This window comes from Agrilus planipennis, unplaced genomic scaffold (genome assembly GCF_000699045.2).
Source record: "Agrilus planipennis isolate EAB-ADULT unplaced genomic scaffold, Apla_2.0 scaffold96, whole genome shotgun sequence".
Taxonomy (NCBI): Eukaryota; Metazoa; Arthropoda; class Insecta; order Coleoptera; family Buprestidae; genus Agrilus; species Agrilus planipennis.
Window position 1 is genome coordinate 1,058,569 of NW_020438968.1, and position 18,246 is coordinate 1,076,814.

The following is an 18,246-nucleotide window of genomic DNA, read 5'->3' on the forward strand; positions in this document are numbered from 1 at the left end:
AGCAGTATGCTGATGTTACAACAGTGTTAACAAGTAAAGGTGTTACATTAGTTTATATTTTTAACAAATTATAAATTATAACAAAAATTTGTACTTTTTTCAAGGTGTATACACCCCAAGATATCCAAGAGTTAGTAGAATTTGCTTACCATCTTGGCATTAGGGTTGTGATTGAGATCGACACTCCAGCCCATGCAGGAAATGGATGGAATTGGGGTCCGGAAGAAGGTCTTGGAGATTTAGCCGTTTGTGTCAACGAACAACCGTGGAACTTGTACTGTGGAGAACCTCCATGTGGACAGTTGAATCCGTTAAATCCTAATACGTATGAAGTGTTGGAGAAATTGTACAAAGATATTATACGATTAACTGGTGAAACGGAGTTGTTTCACATGGGGGGAGATGAAGTTAATTTGGATTGTTGGGGACAATTCCTGAAGGGTATTAATTATACCGACTTTCATGATTTGTGGGGCCTTTTTACCATGAAAGCCTTAGAAAAACTAGCAAGTGCCAACGGAGGCAACCTGCCTTCAAATATGATATTCTGGTCCAGTAATCTCAGTCGAAGACCATATATTACAAGGTAATTGTAGAAAAATCTAGTAATTGTAATTTGTAAGAATTGTTCATTTACTAACGTAAATATACTCCTTATATTCGTTTATATTAAATATTAGTCGATTTTAATCAATTTTTAAAGTTTCGTTTTTGTTTCATTAAAAATGGAAGTACATCAACTTTCGCAAATTTTTTAAGAAAAATTTATGCAACTACAGAACTTTAAACTAAACTTTGAACTGATTTTCATTACGCTTTTATGAATATGATTAGGTATCATATTTCAGGAAAGGCTTTGGTGCCTTTGGTTTCTTTAATATTTTTTTATTAGCCAGGGAGGTACTTGCTTAACTTATTTAATAATTATGCATATTAACAAAAAAAACTAAAGAATTTAAAACTTAAAGATATATTTTCTTGCAAAAAAGAAGCGACCTCAAGATTACTCTCAAAAATTAAGTCGTCTATGTGTTTTTAACTGGACAACTATAACTACAGTAGGTACTGTGGTTGCGGTAAATCCTCTATATATTAAGAATATGTACAACCCCTTATTTATAATGGGGTGTAATTACTTTATAATAGCACAAGTGTTCATGTTATTTTCAGATATATGGATAAAAGTAAAACTATTATACAAATCTGGAGTCCGAGCCTGTGGAGTGATACTTACGATATTTTAGCCGATGGCTATAGGGTTATTATGTCCCATGTAGACGCTTGGTATTTAGACTGTGGATTTGGTAGGTGGCGGGAAACGGGAGAAGCAGCATGTGATCCTTATCGTTCTTGGCAAACCATGTACCTTCATCGACCTTGGCAGGAGTCAATGGATAAAAACTTAGTGGTAGGTGCGGAAGCCTGTTTATGGTCTGAACAACTGGATGCAGCTTCGTTGGACGCCAGATTGTGGCCAAGGACATCGGCATTCGCAGAAAGAGTATGGTCTGATCCTGAAAAGGATGTAAAGATGTATACCATCAAAGAAAGTGTTTATACACGACTCACCATTCAAAGAGATAGGTTGATATCTAGAGGATTAGGGGCCGAAGCGTTGTGGCCGTTATGGTGTTCCCAAAACCCCGGTCTTTGCCTTTGACAGCGCACTTGTTTAAGATAATATTTTTTTCTTAAATGTTAATTATAATCCCTAATAACAGATAACGAATAGAACAGACAAAGTATTAAGTATATATTATTGCTGTGAACAGGAAGTGAGAGAATTGTTTTGTAAAAGTCTCCTGAAAGGTGCCTTCTTGCTTAAATAGTAAGTCTGTTATGCATGGTAATACGAATTCTATTTATCATTTGAGCATGTATTAACATCTTATTTCATGTATGTCTCATTTAATATAAGAACGGAAAACTAACAGTCACTTTTGTGCATTTAGAATTACTTCAAGATAGAAAATTATGGAAAGTTACCATTTATTCCAAAACATTTTTTTAGTTTAGTCTCAAAAATTATTGTTAAACTAAATAAGGTACCTATGTTATAGGCACCAAAATTCTTGATACAGTTAAGACTGTTAGAGATTAAGTATAATAATTAATAAAGGTATCAACAAAAAAAAATGAGCGTTGACAAACAATTGATGAAATAAAATTAAAAAAAATAATAAACTGGCATAAGTAAAATACTAACTAAACGACGAAAACAAATTATTAGTTAAGAAATAAAATTTGGTAATTAACCAAACTAAACACTAATTTAGCACTTTACTATTTTCATTTTAAACATGAATTGTAATTCTTGTACCTATTTTCCTTCGTTACATTTCTTAGCTGTAAAAACTAATTGAGCACATTGATTATCTCTACATTACATAACACAATAACATTTTTAAAAATCCAAATAACTATATTTAGTTCTTTAGAGGCAGATTTGCTGCTCGGTCCTTGATTAAATATTATATCTAATTTAATTTAATTTTGTGTAAACATTTACAACGTCAAGTTAAATTCTATGTAAAACGGTCTGAGTTGCATTGCAATTAATTGAGGTTTTTACCATTAAGTATGAATTGACATATAGCAGTTCATCATTACATTGTGAATATATTTTTTTTTACATCCCCGATTAATTATAATTTTAATTTTTATAACTTTATTTTCAAATATTCGATGTGATCTACGGATATTTGTTTGTGGTATGTAAATATGCCAATCATTATTAATTGATTTCAGAAATATATTATTGTTAGTGAAAAAGTGCACTTAATAAAGTTATAAAGGGCGAAGAGACCCCCCCTACTCCGCTAGTCATTAGATAGTTAACTTGTTTTGTAATGAAATAGATTAATTTATTTGTTTAGTGATCAATTGATACGTGACTGAGCAAGTATAATTTTTGTGAAGATTTCTTAACTGTGTTATTAAAATAGAAGTAATTAAGTCTGTTAGACCAATTAGTATTAAGAATTAAGCAATTACGATACATATTTCGCATATTTCGAAAGGAATACTGTTTCTCAAAGAATCAGATTGTATTATTGTTGTAAAAAAGAGATTGATGTATAAATTTTAATTTATGAGTTTCGAATTGGCTTTTATTTTTATTAAATAGCTGTCGATTTAGTGTATAGTCTAGGTTTATGCTGCTCTCTTTTGATTATTAAAATAACTAAAAGTGTGATTTAATTTCCTTTTTGGTAAGAAATAAATTTTAATAACAATATTAGCCATTTTTTCAACAAGACATATCATCCACTTCAAAATAGTTTAATTTTTAAATAACACAAAATACATTATGTACTTAACAATTCATTTCGGTTAGCAGAAAAAACATAGGAACTGCGTATAAAAGACATTATAAAATTGCAATGTTAATATTGATATTACGATGTTGAATATATGAATAAATTTGTCATTGATAAATGTTCAGCAATTTCCATCTTAGCTGCAGCTTTGCATAAAAACTTAAGTTTACACTAATACTGTTTCCACATTGCTCGTTACATTTTACCAAGAAAATATAAAACATCATTCGCCAATAGAAAGTGATATTAGAATAATGTCTGTATTTTTTAAATCTACATAAAAATATCTGTTTTGTTGAAAAATATTGTTTAGCTACAATTACGATCAACATTCATTAATTACTTTAAGATTCAGAGAAAATTGGAGTTAGTCTAACAACTGAAAAAGAAGTTTTTACAGTGTTTGCAACTAAAACACTGCTTAAAGATTGAACAAGAAAAGTACAATTACAAAATCCTTCTTCTAAACATTTACTATTTCCACACTGTCTCTTTCGGCTGCGCGGCCATTTTTTGTATCTTTCCACTTTATACTTTACTATTTCTGCAAATTGAGGACAAAATCTGCAAAAAAGAGGAAAATTTGACGAAACATTTATGGCACATAAAATTGAAGTTAGTATTCTGAGCAATTCTAATGGTTTTGATCTTTTCGCCATTTCGATGTCACCGAAAAATATAAGGTTTGTTGCCATATATCTGGAAACTGCTTGTGATGGCACTACTCCAATCATAAAGAGAAACACTATGGTAATTAGTGATATAACAAGCTTTTTGTGTTGTTCCTAAAACAAGACAAGCTATAAATATCAATAATTATTAGATTAAATAACAATTATGCTCTTATGCTGACGGGTACCAACTAGTATAATCAAAATCGTCTTTTTTACTTTTTTCGCTTAATAAGTTATTAATTTAAACGATTATATCGTTGTGAGTTGTGATAAACAGTAGAACTGGCAAAAAAACAATTAGATAAAATAATCCTATGATTATGTGGGCTATTTTGTAAAATAACAGCAAACGTTCTTATTAAAATGTTTTTTTTTTGTTAACTTGGTAATCTTTTAACAGGTGATATAAAATATTTAATTTCTTTATTCTATAACTGACCTGTTTATTTAGGCTTTCTTTTGACATTCTTTGGCAACATTTGCTTTTCATTTGCATAATTTTTTTTAAAGAAATGGTAAGAAGTGTAATTCCTACAGTAAGAAGCATTGCCGGTTGAACACTAAATGTTATAAACATAAACCATATATACACAGTGTACGTCCTGCAAAAAATTAGATATATTATAAACTGAAAAGCAAAAAGTTATGCGCCCCCGGGTGGGCTCGAACCACCAACCTTTCGGTTAACAGCCGAACGCGCTAGCCGATTGCGCCACGGAGGCGATGGTTCACTTTTATTCAGTATTAGTATTTAGTTTTTAAACTATTGTTTATAATATACATCAATATATATTATATGTGTATATGTATTCCAACAATAAGAGAAATAAAAATAAAGGAATGTTAACAATGACCATATACAGATTATAAAAAACTGTTACCATGAATTAATAAGTTAGTAAAATATTACAAATTCAAGAAAAAAAATAATGAATTTATTAAGCAGAGCGTATGTACCGAATGAAAGAACCAACATTACTTTAGGTAGGTACTTACATATAATAAAAATATAGTACACATTTCACTTAAATAACAAAACAAAACAACTTACTTGGATTTAAAAAATTTAGACGCTTTAATAATGTTATTCTCATCCAATTCGTAAATAAAATAGAAGGGAATACTGCATATAAAAATTATGGTTGCTAAAGTTAGACATATATTAGTGGCAACTTTACTTTCGCAAAACTTAGGCTTCGTCAAGCGAACCACTCGACGCATTAATAAGTACCGATCTAAAATGGATTTTTTATTAAAAAATAAGATATTGTTTTATTAGTTGATTAAACAATCGAAGGCAAAAACTAACCAATAATAAAGGTGAGTGATATAGCAGTTCCCAAATAGGTAAGCATGTTATTGAGTGGTAGACAAATGAAGCAGTCAATATTAATTACAATTTTGAAGTCCCAAAATATTACGTTTGATAAGGCACTCGTTGCTTGTGTTATACAGCTCCCAAAATTAACTAGAGCTAAATCTATATAAATAATATTAATAGACAATATGTTAGTACCTATATGCATATAATACACATTACCTAATATGTCTGTAAAGAACTTACATTTTAAATAAACAAAAAATGAATCTTTAATTTGTGTCATTTTATGTAACATAAGCACCGATATGAAATTTCCAATGGCACCAAATAAACAAATTATGGGAATAACGGCCCCATACGCTATCCATCCTAAAAAAGGTATTTTTTCATGTTGCAGAAAAATAATTAAAAAAAAGCAAACAAGTGGGTACTTTTAGAAATATTTTGCTGTAAATACGTTTTTCAAGTGATGCGCTTAAATTAAGATTTTTCATTTTCCTTTTGATTTTTATAATTTATAATGTAATAATAATAAAAGGTACTTTACATCAACAGTATATTATGTATAAAACATGTATTTAACTATTACAGACCCTATAATAACTGTCAGCATCCCTTAAATCCGCTATACTGTAATTAAACTTAAATTTAAGGCAATAAAATTTATAAATAAGACATAAAGAACTGAAATAAGTTACCTATTAAAGTAGGTTCAATTACCCATAAATTGAAATCACTTTTATTTTTAATTTTGTGAAATAATTCTTCGTCCAACATCATTGGTATGTTTTGAACTCACTACCGCATATACAAAAGCACACACAAGTACTTTATAAAAGTGCTTACCAATGTTAACAAATTCCAATATGTTGCAGACATGATTTTGATTTTACGAATGATAGAGAAGATAAGAGTTAAACAGAAATAAATTAATGTGATTGAAATAATACTGAAATACATATAGCAAAATAGAAATATAAATGGGATCGCCGAATGTTGCTACGTATATGTGTAGTGTTTGATATAGAAAAAATATTTCTTATTGGTATTTTATGCTCGATGTTGATTAGGTAGTCCCAACTAATATTATAAATGCCAATGTGAGTTTGTTTGTCGACTTTTCACACCTGAACTACTCAATTATCGTTATGAAATCTTGTACACATATTGTTAAGGATACAGAAAAGGACTTAGAGTACCGTTTATCCAGAAAAAAATACTGCTCCCGAAGGACAGAAAAATTATTTTTTTGTGGTTGATTTCAGGCTTTAACTATTCAATAAATTTTGTAGACACATAGTCAGGATTACAGAAAAGGACATAGGGTAACTTTTATCCAGAAGAAAAAATGCTGTTCCCGAAGGATAAAAAAATTATTAGTTTTATGCGGGTAAAATCTAGTAAAGTATAATAATGTGCAATGCATATATTAGCTGTTGAAATTTTTGTTTTTCGGAAAGATAAAGCAAAGCCTCTTGTCGCGTCTATATGTACATCCCTTTATTTAGACTACTGGTCGATTTTGTCCAGTCAGACGCATTTTTGAATATCAGCAACCACTATTTGAAGCTTTTTTGAGCAGGTCTTTCGCTGGCAAGACCCCTTTACCCTTTTCGATTCGTATAGCAATGCAGCATATACATATACACATACAACGTCGATCACACTTGACTAAAAATGTCTACTTTTGGTATTTAGATACACGTCTGACGCTTAATTTATTGACTGGATCAATTTTACCAAATGAGATGGATCATTAGATTTTTTTACAACATACATGATATAAGTAGGTGACATGAAAAGGCATCGCTTATAGAATGTTTATGAAACTAATCTAGGAGTTTTTAAATATTTATTTCGTCAAATTTTTTAGTCTTTAATTTAAACGACTGAAACTGAATTTGCTTATAACGATTTTAATTTCCTAAATAAAGGTCTACCCCATTTTTATGCACTAATCCTTATTTAACTGAAATACTATACTATATATAGATAGCACTGCTAAGGACACTACTTCTTGTATTATTTTGAAAAATATTTTATAAATTATTTTATTAATGATCCACTTTTCTTTACAAATATAAACATATGTATATACAAAAAAAAAATGTTTATTAAAAATTTTTGAATCAGTACAACAAAATGGAATTCAATTTTTATAAATACTATAAAGAAGCACAAAACAACAGAAACATAATTTATTTATCTGAACATTTACGTGAAAAATCCACGATAATTTGTGCAACTACTACCATTTATGTATGGTAGTTTACACTGTAGAAGTGGTGAAATGGAAAGACTTTATGAGAACCTTTGTTCACAACATATTACATACAATTTACTTATTTAACCTTCTTTGCTTCAGTCTGTTTCTTTTCCTCCTGTTTTTCTTCCTTGTGATTATCAGCGTCTTCATACCTACAACATTAACAAAAGTAATGACCATTTACACATAATGTACATTATTACAAAACTTACTTTAATAGGGCCTTTATATCACCTTTAATAAGTGCTACAATTAATGGAGTTCCTAAACAGGCTGGAACTAAGTACAAGAGTGCAGGTTGAGCATGTTTAAACATGTGCATAACAAAAATAGTAGCCATAAGACCCAAAAAGTATGCTACAAATGTTGCATGAAAATACAAGTTGGATTTACGTTTTAGGCTTTGATCGAAACGTAACAGAAGAGCAATAAAAATTCCAGGAACAACTATGTCTCCGAGTCCTAACATTGCAAAATTATTGGCAGCGAGACCATGTGTCAGGAGGTCTTGCGGAAAGACAACTTAAAAAACAAAGAAAAACCAAATAAGGAACTCGAAAATATTCTATTCCACGGGCATATGGAGCAACTTATATTATGCTCTTTCAAAGTAAGATAAATTTGCAGTAAAATTTAAATAAAAACGTAGCAAATTCAGATAGAACTCATTTGTGAAGTTATTAGATATAGTAAAAAACTTACGTTTAATAGGGGCTTCAAAGCTTTTGGCAACAGTTACCATGACATCTGTCCCAAAAACCCAAAATATATCGTAAATAAAAAGACCAAGTAGTAAAATACAACCGGTTATCACATTATTTAAATGTAACAGTTCCACCGCATTAATAGCAAATGCTAAACCAAACAGGTTGTTAGCAACCCAATGCTTTTGAAACAGATACCAAGCACCTACAAATGAACAGCAGACAAGAGCGACAATGTCATAAGAGGTGAATTTGTAGTCTATTATATCTTCATTTGGTTCACCCCGACCTTGTCGAAAGATTAATTGGTAGTGGACATTGGGTAATGAAGCCGGGACTAATTTACTAACAATTGGACTAAAAGTATTCAATAGAATTAATTACAACAAAGAATATAAGGTAAATGTTTCACTTAGTATGGTCTCCTCCAATTTCGTTGATATTTTAGTATGTTGTACAGATTAGGGTAATAATTAATAATATGTATGTATATATCCTTAGACACTGTACATCATACTAAAATTTCAACGAAATCAGAAATGAGCATATTAATTAAGACATTTACCAAAAATAATGTACACTACTATGCAGTAGACTTGAATTTAATTAACACAATAATACGTTTAAATGATATTTTGATATCGCCGATATTTTTATAATTTATAGTAATTTTAGTGATAAATTTTTCAATATATTGAATTAAAATACCCTTTAAGTTTTAAAAATAGCATATTGTCACATATTGTTATGACGTGATTTATATCGTAATTAGTAAAACCTCTTAATTATTACAACAAACGCCCACGATAGAGGTCTTAACTGTACGATCAGCAATTAATTTCACTTTAGAAACTTTCAAAACGACCACAACAGTGCTAGCGTTGAACAAAGAGATTCAAATACTTGTCAAAGGTCAATATTTTACAGCCTAGTCACCTGGGTAGACGTATTATAAAAGCTTATTTTTCAATTTGGCCCTGGCCTACACCCATCTTACCTTTTAAAACGTCATGATCTCATGATCAACTCTTTTTAATCTATACATCGAAGACGCGACCAACATCATTAAAGACAGTACAACTGTAGGGATAGATATACAGGGGCAAAAGATTAGTACGCTTAGATTTGCAGATGATATAGCAGTATTAGCATCTAGCAAGGAAAAGTTAGAGAGAGCTTTAAATAAAATGGATGCGGTACTGACAAAACAGTACTGTATGAAAATAAATAAAATTAAAACAGAAATACTAGTATGAAAGAGAAGAAAAAGTAAGGAAAGAGCGAATATAAAGATAGGAGATGAAATATTAGAACAGGTGGCTGATTTTAGGTATGTAGGAAGTCAGATAAGTCAGGACGGAAGGAATAGTAGGGATATAAAGCAGAGGATAGCACAGGGCCGAGTCGCCTTCAATAAAAAGAANATCAACAGCCGACACAAGAAGTTTAACTGACAAGAGGCTTGCAAAACATACGTGTCGAAAAACTACAGTTTGTCAAATTATGATCATATTCATAGATAATATTATTCATAGATAAATATTATTGCTGTCAACCACTGCACATGAAAAACAAACGTTAATTATTATTAATTTATGATCACAGATATCAGATATATACTATTATCAATGACTATTATATATCTATGATCTATGTTTTATGATTATTATTTAAACTACTTATTCTACTTATAACTAGTGTGTAGCACGTGCCGGAATATGCTATTCACAAACAAATATTATTTATAATTAAAACATTAAATATTACGCAGTTACAAATATTGTGATTATGAAACAATGTAAGAAATAAAGAAAACAGCGTTTTTAAAAATGAAAACCAACTGGCTAAGACCACTGCACAGGAACCACAAATGTTGATTATTATTAATCTATGATCATAGACAAGAGATATATAATTAGTGTTTGATGTGGTCATAGATAAAAGAAATATATGCTGGATCCATTGAACTAGACTACAGATGTTCCCCTCCACTTCAATGGCTGGATCTGATTCATGTGAACCTGAACTAGTACTCAATATAAATAATCCGCTGATTGAACTTGACCGTTAACTATGCTTCATTTGCATGTTCTAAATATGTACGTAGCATAGTTATGCGTCAATTAGTTTTGTTAAAAAAAAAAGGAAAATTGGTTCGGATACTGGGAGAAATTTAATGTCCATTTATTCGAAAACTATTGAAACTATTATAATTTAATTAATGCCAATCATTTACGCGTCATTCATGCTTGAAGACTGCGCTATTCTGGTAAGCGAAATTTATTTTTATTTTTTATATTATTTATTGCAAATAATAGTTAAATTATATTTCATTGGTATTATTGATACGCATGCGCGGAACAAAACTAAACAGCATGTCATAAATTAGAAATTAAATAAATAGGTCTACTTCACTTTATAATCTATTATTTTATTTTTTAACAAAACCCATTTTGCTTATGCAACTCTTCTTACTAACTGCAATTTTTCTTCCTGACGGTACTACTAGCGCCATCTTTTCAAAAGGAGAACAATAATATACTATATCCGACTTAAAGTGAAGCATCTATTTATGTATGTATTTTTATATCTCTAATCTGACACGTTGATGTTTAAGGTTATTTCGACTTTTCGTTTCAATAGATGTGGAATTAGCTAAGAAAAAATAACTGGTTAATAAAATTCTCTATTATCTAATAAATATTTCTATTCTCAGTATATGTATTTTTGGTAATTTTTTACATTAGTTGACATTGGAATTGAGACATGAAGTTTAGTGAGGTAGGCAGTACTCACCAAGTAAAGTAGTGTGGTAGTATTTATTAGAATTTTGTTTATTATTTGTTTAAAAATCAATGTGACTGAGATGCAGGCTGTTAAAATTTTCTTAATTGGAGGAAATTCCGGTAGGTACGGCCCTGGCTTCAGCCTTCCGTCAGCTGTTCCCGCCAAGCATCCTTTGTCCTAAAAGATATCCTCCTAACATTATTCCAATCTTCGGCGGGCAGGGGCATTAAAGAAACTCCAGTCTATCATAAATTTACCTAACTAAACAATGACGTCATCAATGCATGTTTGGCGAGAACAGCTGACGAAGGGCTGCAGCCAGGGCCGTACTAACCGGAATTTCCTCCAATTAAGAAAACTTTACGAGGCTGTATCTCAAGCTATATTGGTTTCCGCATGGAATTAATACTACCACACGATTCTACTTGGTGAGTACTACCTACCTCACTAAACTGCTGTCTCAATTCCAGTGTCAACTAATGTAAAAAATTACCGTATTTTTTTATAGATGTGAAGTTTTTATTAAATTTTCCTTCCTTGAAAACAAAGTATATATCTTGTCTATGGTATATGGTATGAAAAACAGTAGGTTAACGAAAAACAAATGATGTTAATTTTGTTATATTTAATTTTTGAACATACCCTGCCCAATAGTTTCTGTGTATCTATTATTTTTCTTTTCAGTTGTCTATGATTTCAACATACATGAATTGTAGATTCACATCAATGGTATTCGCCTATGCCTATGGTATATCGCTGTTTTGGGATTTCTCCGTACATTCTTTATACACCCCTCATCAATAATCATATGTCATAGACTGAATAATGATGAAAAATAGAGCTGGTAACCAGTTCCAGTGGATCTAAACGAAGGATCGTAGACAAAGGTAGGATTGTTTGAATTTTTATGAATGAAAGTTTTATAATTGGACTGATTTTCACCTGTTTCTGATATTTGCTTTGTTTTTTCTTTTATTGTGTCTTGTTAATTTAGTAATATATTTAATCCGTTTTTGTTATGCTTTTCAGCACACTGAGTTGTGAATGAGATGAGAACATATTAAAAATTTATTTCGCTTTCACTGGTATGATGGTCCTCTTCTTGTGGGACATCATTACTTTGGAACATTATGTAGGTTATTAAAGTGAAAAAACAAAATAAGAAAAAAATCAGGCAATATCAGAAAAAATTCGTTCATAATTTTTTACTATAAGCATATACGTTCATGCAAGAAAATCAAAAGAGGTTGTACAAAATGAAATAAATAAAACTCTAAATACCTAAAATCCCACATAAAAAGGTATTATTTACTTATTTGGTTGACAGTCTTTTAACCCACAAAGTAGCATATATATGTATTATGATTACATATATGTGGAATTTCTGGCTTTAATTGTTTTATGTATATATGTTCATGCTTATTAACTAAGAATTTATATTTACAATTCGAATATGTGCTAATTGGTAGTCAATTTAGTATGCATTAATATTTTATTTATTCATAATTAATTATACAACTTTTTTATGCATTTTTATTTTAAAATTAATCAGTTTGACTACTAAATGGATTAAAAACGACATATTACAGCCTGTCAACTAATTTATGCCCAGATCACCATAAAGGAAACTATTTGTGCGTTACTTTTTAAAGTTCTGTTATCAGATTATCTGCTATTGAGCTTAAGCTAGTTATATATTTAAATATTGATTGTTTAACAGGAAAATTACTTACACTTTTAACTGAATGTGTAATTGATCTGTGATTGTAGTAGTTTGTATTTCATCTCAGTATCCAACAGTGGGTTTTTATTCACTGGATGTAGAAACAACAAAGATATTAACTAAAGTTTTAATTTATAAGATAAAATAAAAATGCTTGGCAAAGTGGTAATTATTTGCACTAATAATAACTAATTTTATTTTGAAATATTTCCTCTGCCAAGGATTTATTTATTAAAATAGAAAAACAATTTCTAATACATATTTGAAGTAATTCAATGACACATTATTTTCATGTGCACATTGGAATAAATTAATTAGGGGTCAATATCAAAACTATATTTATGTGCTATTAAATTTTAAGTTTGGCATCTTTCTTGCTCTACTAAAAACCTGTAAGTGTTTTAATGTTACAAGTAACACTTTGTCTGGTAATCCAAAGTAAGCATAAAATTATCATTGTAATGATTTTGGTGTTTGTTATTCTTTAAAAAACGTTCCGGAAAACAGAATAGAAGCTTTTATGTCAATTTTGAAAGTATATAATTATTTTAGCGGATTTAATATATATTAATAGCTTTGCAATAAAACGCAGAGTATAAATAATTGGTAATTACAAATGTAACGCACTTTTTTGTTGAAAAGCAAATATTTTTTCAAAAAGTTCCAAGTTCACTGTTATAAATTAAAAAAAATATAAATAGTATTTTTTCATTTTCATTGGCGCGAAAACTGACTGTCAATTTTTGAGCAATTATCAGAATGCAATCGAATTTACACTGGCGTGTGTATGGTTGCATAAGGGATTGAGAATACTTTATATAATTAATTTTGGTCATTTTAAAATCTGCTGTAAATCATAACAACATTTTTAGATTATTTAGAATTATGCGGATAATATTGTTCAAAACAGTTAATTTTGTTAATCTGCCACATTTAAATTTTCCAGTATTAATTTAGGCAAGTGCCTTGTAACTAATTTAATTTAAAAACAGCTGATATTTTATTAAGAGTTTATTAAAAAAAAGCTGTTTAGAAAGTGTATTACTGTCATTATAATTTTTTTTTTCTTTCCAAAACATAGTAGAACCCTAAAAGACTGCAGAAGTTATATACAGTATACAGAGGGTTGGGAATTATTTTAATATTCTATTATGAACGTTTTCTAGTAGGGAGACTAGAGACACTTCACCCTTAATATAAATGAATATTTTTTATTTTTTTTTGTATATTTCTCTAATGTGCACATTTTTAACTTGTGCCCTATACATTACATTTTTTTTACGATTTCTGATATAGATGGTCGATTAAAGTTAAAAATGCGGATAAAAAACTGTTATTGAGAAAATTGTGATAAGAGTATAAAAATTTAATAAAATAATAATACTCAAGCAGGTAGATGATTCTTAATCAAAAACAGCGATTGATTAAGACTACAAGTAAAGTACTTTCTTTAGTTAGCATACAGGAACAACTGTAAAAACAAACCAATTAATTTTTGATCTTCAATCTAAATATTAAAAAATTTGTAACAGTTATTTCATTCGTAGGTATCTGAAGTCTACAATTTATTTCTGCATTTTCAAGACATTGTTTTTTTTTTAAAAAATATGTGTTTTCAAATTTAGTTACACAACCCATGTAAAAAAATGGCATGTACCTTTTGTTGACACAAGAATAGAAAAACTAGCTGTGAGTAAGTTATGTTTTTTTTAGTGATTTGAGTAATAGTCTATAACAACAATTTCAAGAACAGCTGTAGTCATGTTGAATTCTTTTGTACATGTAATTTTCATAGTAACCCCTATTATATGAGTATCAAATCAAAGGGTTTGATAAGCGAAGCACAATAACTAATGTGACGTTATTATAAATCCAATATGGCGGACGTCACAGAATTGCGGTTTTATAATTTTCAAAGTAACCCCTACGATGTGGGTATCAAATGAAAGGGCTTGATAAGCGAAACGCAATAAGTAATATGGCGTTTTTATAAATCCATTATGGCGGACGTCACAGAGTTGCGGTTTCATAATCATAGTAACTCCTACCTTATGGGTATCAAATGAAAGCGCTTGATAAGCGAAACACAATTAAGCATGTGACGCTACTACAAATTCAATATGGCGGACGTCACGGAACTGCTATTTGTAATTTTCAGAGTAACCCCTATAACATGGGTAACAAATGATAGAGCTCGATAGGCGAAGCACAATAACTAATGTGACGTTATTACAAATTCAATATGGCGGACGTCACGGAACTGCTATTTGTAATTTTCAGAGTAACCCCTATAACATGGGTAACAAATGATAAAGCTCGATAGGCGAAGCACAATAACCAACGTGACGTTATTATAAATCCAACATGGCGGACGTCTCAGAATTGTTCGAACATTCGTATTAAATGATAGAGCTCGATAGACGAAGCACAATAACGAATGTGACGTTTTTATCAATCCACTATTGCGGACGTCACAGTATTGCGGTTAATAATTATCGTAGTAACCCCTACGATATGGGTATTAAACGAAAGGGCTTGATAGGTGAATCAAAATAAGTTAGGTGACGTAATTATCAATCCAATATGGCGGACGTCACAGAATTGCCATTTGTAATTTTCATAGTAACCCCTATTATATGGGTATCAAATGAAAGTACTTGATAAGTCAAACACAATAAGTAATGCGACGTTGTTATCAATCCAATATGGCGGACGTCACTGAATTGCCGTTCATAATTTTCATAGTAACCCGTACGATATGGGTATCAAACGAAAGGGCTTGATAGGTGAATCAAAATAAGTTAGGTGACGAAATTATCAATCCAATATGGCGGACGTCACAGAATTGCCATTTGTAATTTTCATAGTAACCCCTATTATATGGGTATCAAATGAAAGTACTTGATAAGTCAAACACAATAAGTAATGCGACGTTGTTATCAATCCAATATGGCGGACGTCACTGAATTGCCGTTCATAATTTTCATAGTAACCCGTACGATATGGGTATCAAACGAAAGGGCTTGATAGGTGAATCAAAATAAGTTAGGTGACGAAATTATCAATCCAATATGGCGGACGTCACAGAATTGCCATTTGTAATTTTCATAGTAACCCCTATTATATGGGTATCAAATGAAAGTACTTGATAAGTCAAACACAATAAGTAATGCGACGTTGTTATCAATCCAATATGGCGGACGTCACTGAATTGCCGTTCATAATTTTCATAGTAACCCGTACGATATGGGTATCAAACGAAAGGGCTTGATAGGTGAATCAAAATAAGTTAGGTGACGAAATTATCAATCCAATATGGCGGACGTCACAGAATTGCCATTTGTAATTTTCATAGTAACCCCTATTATATGGGTATCAAATGAAAGTACTTGATAAGTCAAACACAATAAGTAATGCGACGTTGTTATCAATCCAATATGGCGGACGTCACTGAATTGCCGTTCATAATTTTCATAGTAACCCGTACGATATGGGTATCAAACGAAAGGGCTTGATAGGTGAATCAAAATAAGTTAGGTGACGAAATTATCAATCCAATATGGCGGACGTCACAGAATTGCCATTTGTAATTTTCATAGTAACCCCTATTATATGGGTATCAAATGAAAGTACTTGATAAGTCAAACACAATAAGTAATGCGACGTTGTTATCAATCCAATATGGCGGACGTCACTGAATTGCCGTTCATAATTTTCATAGTAACCCGTACGATATGGGTATCAAACGAAAGGGCTTGATAGGTGAATCAAAATAAGTTAGGTGACGAAATTATCAATCCAATATGGCGGACGTCACAGAATTGCCATTTGTAATTTTCATAGTAACCCCTATTATATGGGTATCAAATGAAAGTACTTGATAAGTCAAACACAATAAGTAATGCGACGTTGTTATCAATCCAATATGGCGGACGTCACTGAATTGCCGTTCATAATTTTCATAGTAACCCGTACGATATGGGTATCAAACGAAAGGGCTTGATAGGTGAATCAAAATAAGTTAGGTGACGAAATTATCAATCCAATATGGCGGACGTCACAGAATTGCCATTTGTAATTTTCATAGTAACCCCTATTATATGGGTATCAAATGAAAGTACTTGATAAGTCAAACACAATAAGTAATGCGACGTTGTTATCAATCCAATATGGCGGACGTCACTGAATTGCCGTTCATAATTTTCATAGTAACCCGTACGATATGGGTATCAAACGAAAGGGCTTGATAGGTGAATCAAAATAAGTTAGGTGACGAAATTATCAATCCAATATGGCGGACGTCACAGAATTGCCATTTGTAATTTTCATAGTAACCCCTATTATATGGGTATCAAATGAAAGTACTTGATAAGTCAAACACAATAAGTAATGCGACGTTGTTATCAATCCAATATGGCGGACGTCACTGAATTGCCGTTCATAATTTTCATAGTAACCCGTACGATATGGGTATCAAACGAAAGGGCTTGATAGGTGAATCAAAATAAGTTAGGTGACGAAATTATCAATCCAATATGGCGGACGTCACAGAATTGCCATTTGTAATTTTCATAGTAACCCCTATTATATGGGTATCAAATGAAAGTACTTGATAAGTCAAACACAATAAGTAATGCGACGTTGTTATCAATCCAATATGGCGGACGTCACTGAATTGCCGTTCATAATTTTCATAGTAACCCGTACGATATGGGTATCAAACGAAAGGGCTTGATAGGTGAATCAAAATAAGTTAGGTGACGTAATTATCAATCCAATATGGCGGACGTCACAGAATTGTCATTTGTAATTTTCATAGTAACCCCTATTATATGGGTATCAAATGAAAGTACTTGATAAGTCAAACACAAAAAATAATGCGACGTTGTTATCAATCCAATATGGCGGACGTCACTGAATTGCCGTTCATAATTTTCGTAGTAACCCATACGATATGGGTATCAAATGAAAGGGCTTGATAGACGGATCAACATAAGTTAGGTGGCGAAATTATCATTCCAATGTGGCGGACGTCACAGAATTACCATTTGTAATTTTCATAGTAGCCCCTATTATATGGGTATAATATGAAAGTACTTGATAAGTCAAACACAATAAGTAATGCGACGTTGTTATCAGTCCAATATGACGGACGTCACTGAATTGCCGTTCATAATTTTCATAGTAACCCGTACGATATGGGTATCAAACGAAAGGGCTTGATAGGTGAATCAAAATAAGTTAGGTGACGTAATTATCAATCCAATATGGCGGACGTCACAGAATTGTCATTTGTAATTTTCATAGTAACCCCTATTATATGGGTATCAAATGAAAGTACTTGATAAGTCAAACACAATAAGTAATGCGACGTTGTTATCAATCCAATATGGCGGACGTCACTGAATTGCCGTTCATAATTTTCATAGTATCCCCGTACGATATGGGTAT

The 18,246-nt window shown here is 31.0% G+C and overlaps 3 protein-coding genes and 1 non-coding gene across 7 annotated transcripts in view; 1 reads left to right on the top strand and 3 right to left on the bottom strand.

The window, feature by feature from the left end:
- LOC108734441 (probable beta-hexosaminidase fdl) overlaps positions 1–3,100 on the top strand; it is a 77,592-nt gene extending 74,492 nt beyond the window's left edge. For 3 of the 4 annotated variants that reach the window (XM_018466010.1, XM_018466011.1, XM_018466013.1), the window contains exons 4-5: positions 105–586; positions 1,171–1,660. In XM_018466010.1, coding sequence (XP_018321512.1) covers positions 105–586; positions 1,171–1,660 — 972 coding nt within the window. Of the gene's footprint in view, positions 1–104; positions 587–1,170 lie in introns of all 4 variants that reach the window. The other variant, XM_018466009.1, reaches the window with a different exon arrangement.
- Positions 3,101–3,188: 88 nt separating this feature from the next.
- Positions 3,189–6,230, bottom strand: LOC108734418 (putative neuropeptide Y receptor 11). The gene is made up of 6 exons (XM_025975351.1): positions 6,014–6,230; positions 5,559–5,684; positions 5,304–5,474; positions 5,046–5,229; positions 4,434–4,596; positions 3,189–4,105 (listed from the first exon to the last, which is right to left on the bottom strand). The coding sequence occupies exons 1-6, from the start codon at positions 6,093–6,095 to the stop codon at positions 3,665–3,667; spliced, it is 1,167 nt and encodes a 388-aa protein (XP_025831136.1). The 5' UTR covers positions 6,096–6,230; the 3' UTR covers positions 3,189–3,664.
- Positions 4,643–4,716, bottom strand: Trnan-guu. Its single transcript has one exon. It is a non-coding gene; the product is annotated as a tRNA-Asn (tRNA).
- A 1,263-nt stretch (positions 6,231–7,493) lies between the features above and the next one.
- LOC108734420 (minor histocompatibility antigen H13) lies at positions 7,494–8,689 on the bottom strand. Its single transcript, XM_018465981.2, has 3 exons — positions 8,284–8,689; positions 7,794–8,103; positions 7,494–7,733 (listed from the first exon to the last, which is right to left on the bottom strand). Exons 1-3 carry the CDS (start codon positions 8,321–8,323, stop codon positions 7,658–7,660), a joined length of 426 nt encoding a protein of 141 aa, XP_018321483.1. The 5' UTR covers positions 8,324–8,689; the 3' UTR covers positions 7,494–7,657.
- Positions 8,690–18,246: the final 9,557 nt, after the last annotated feature.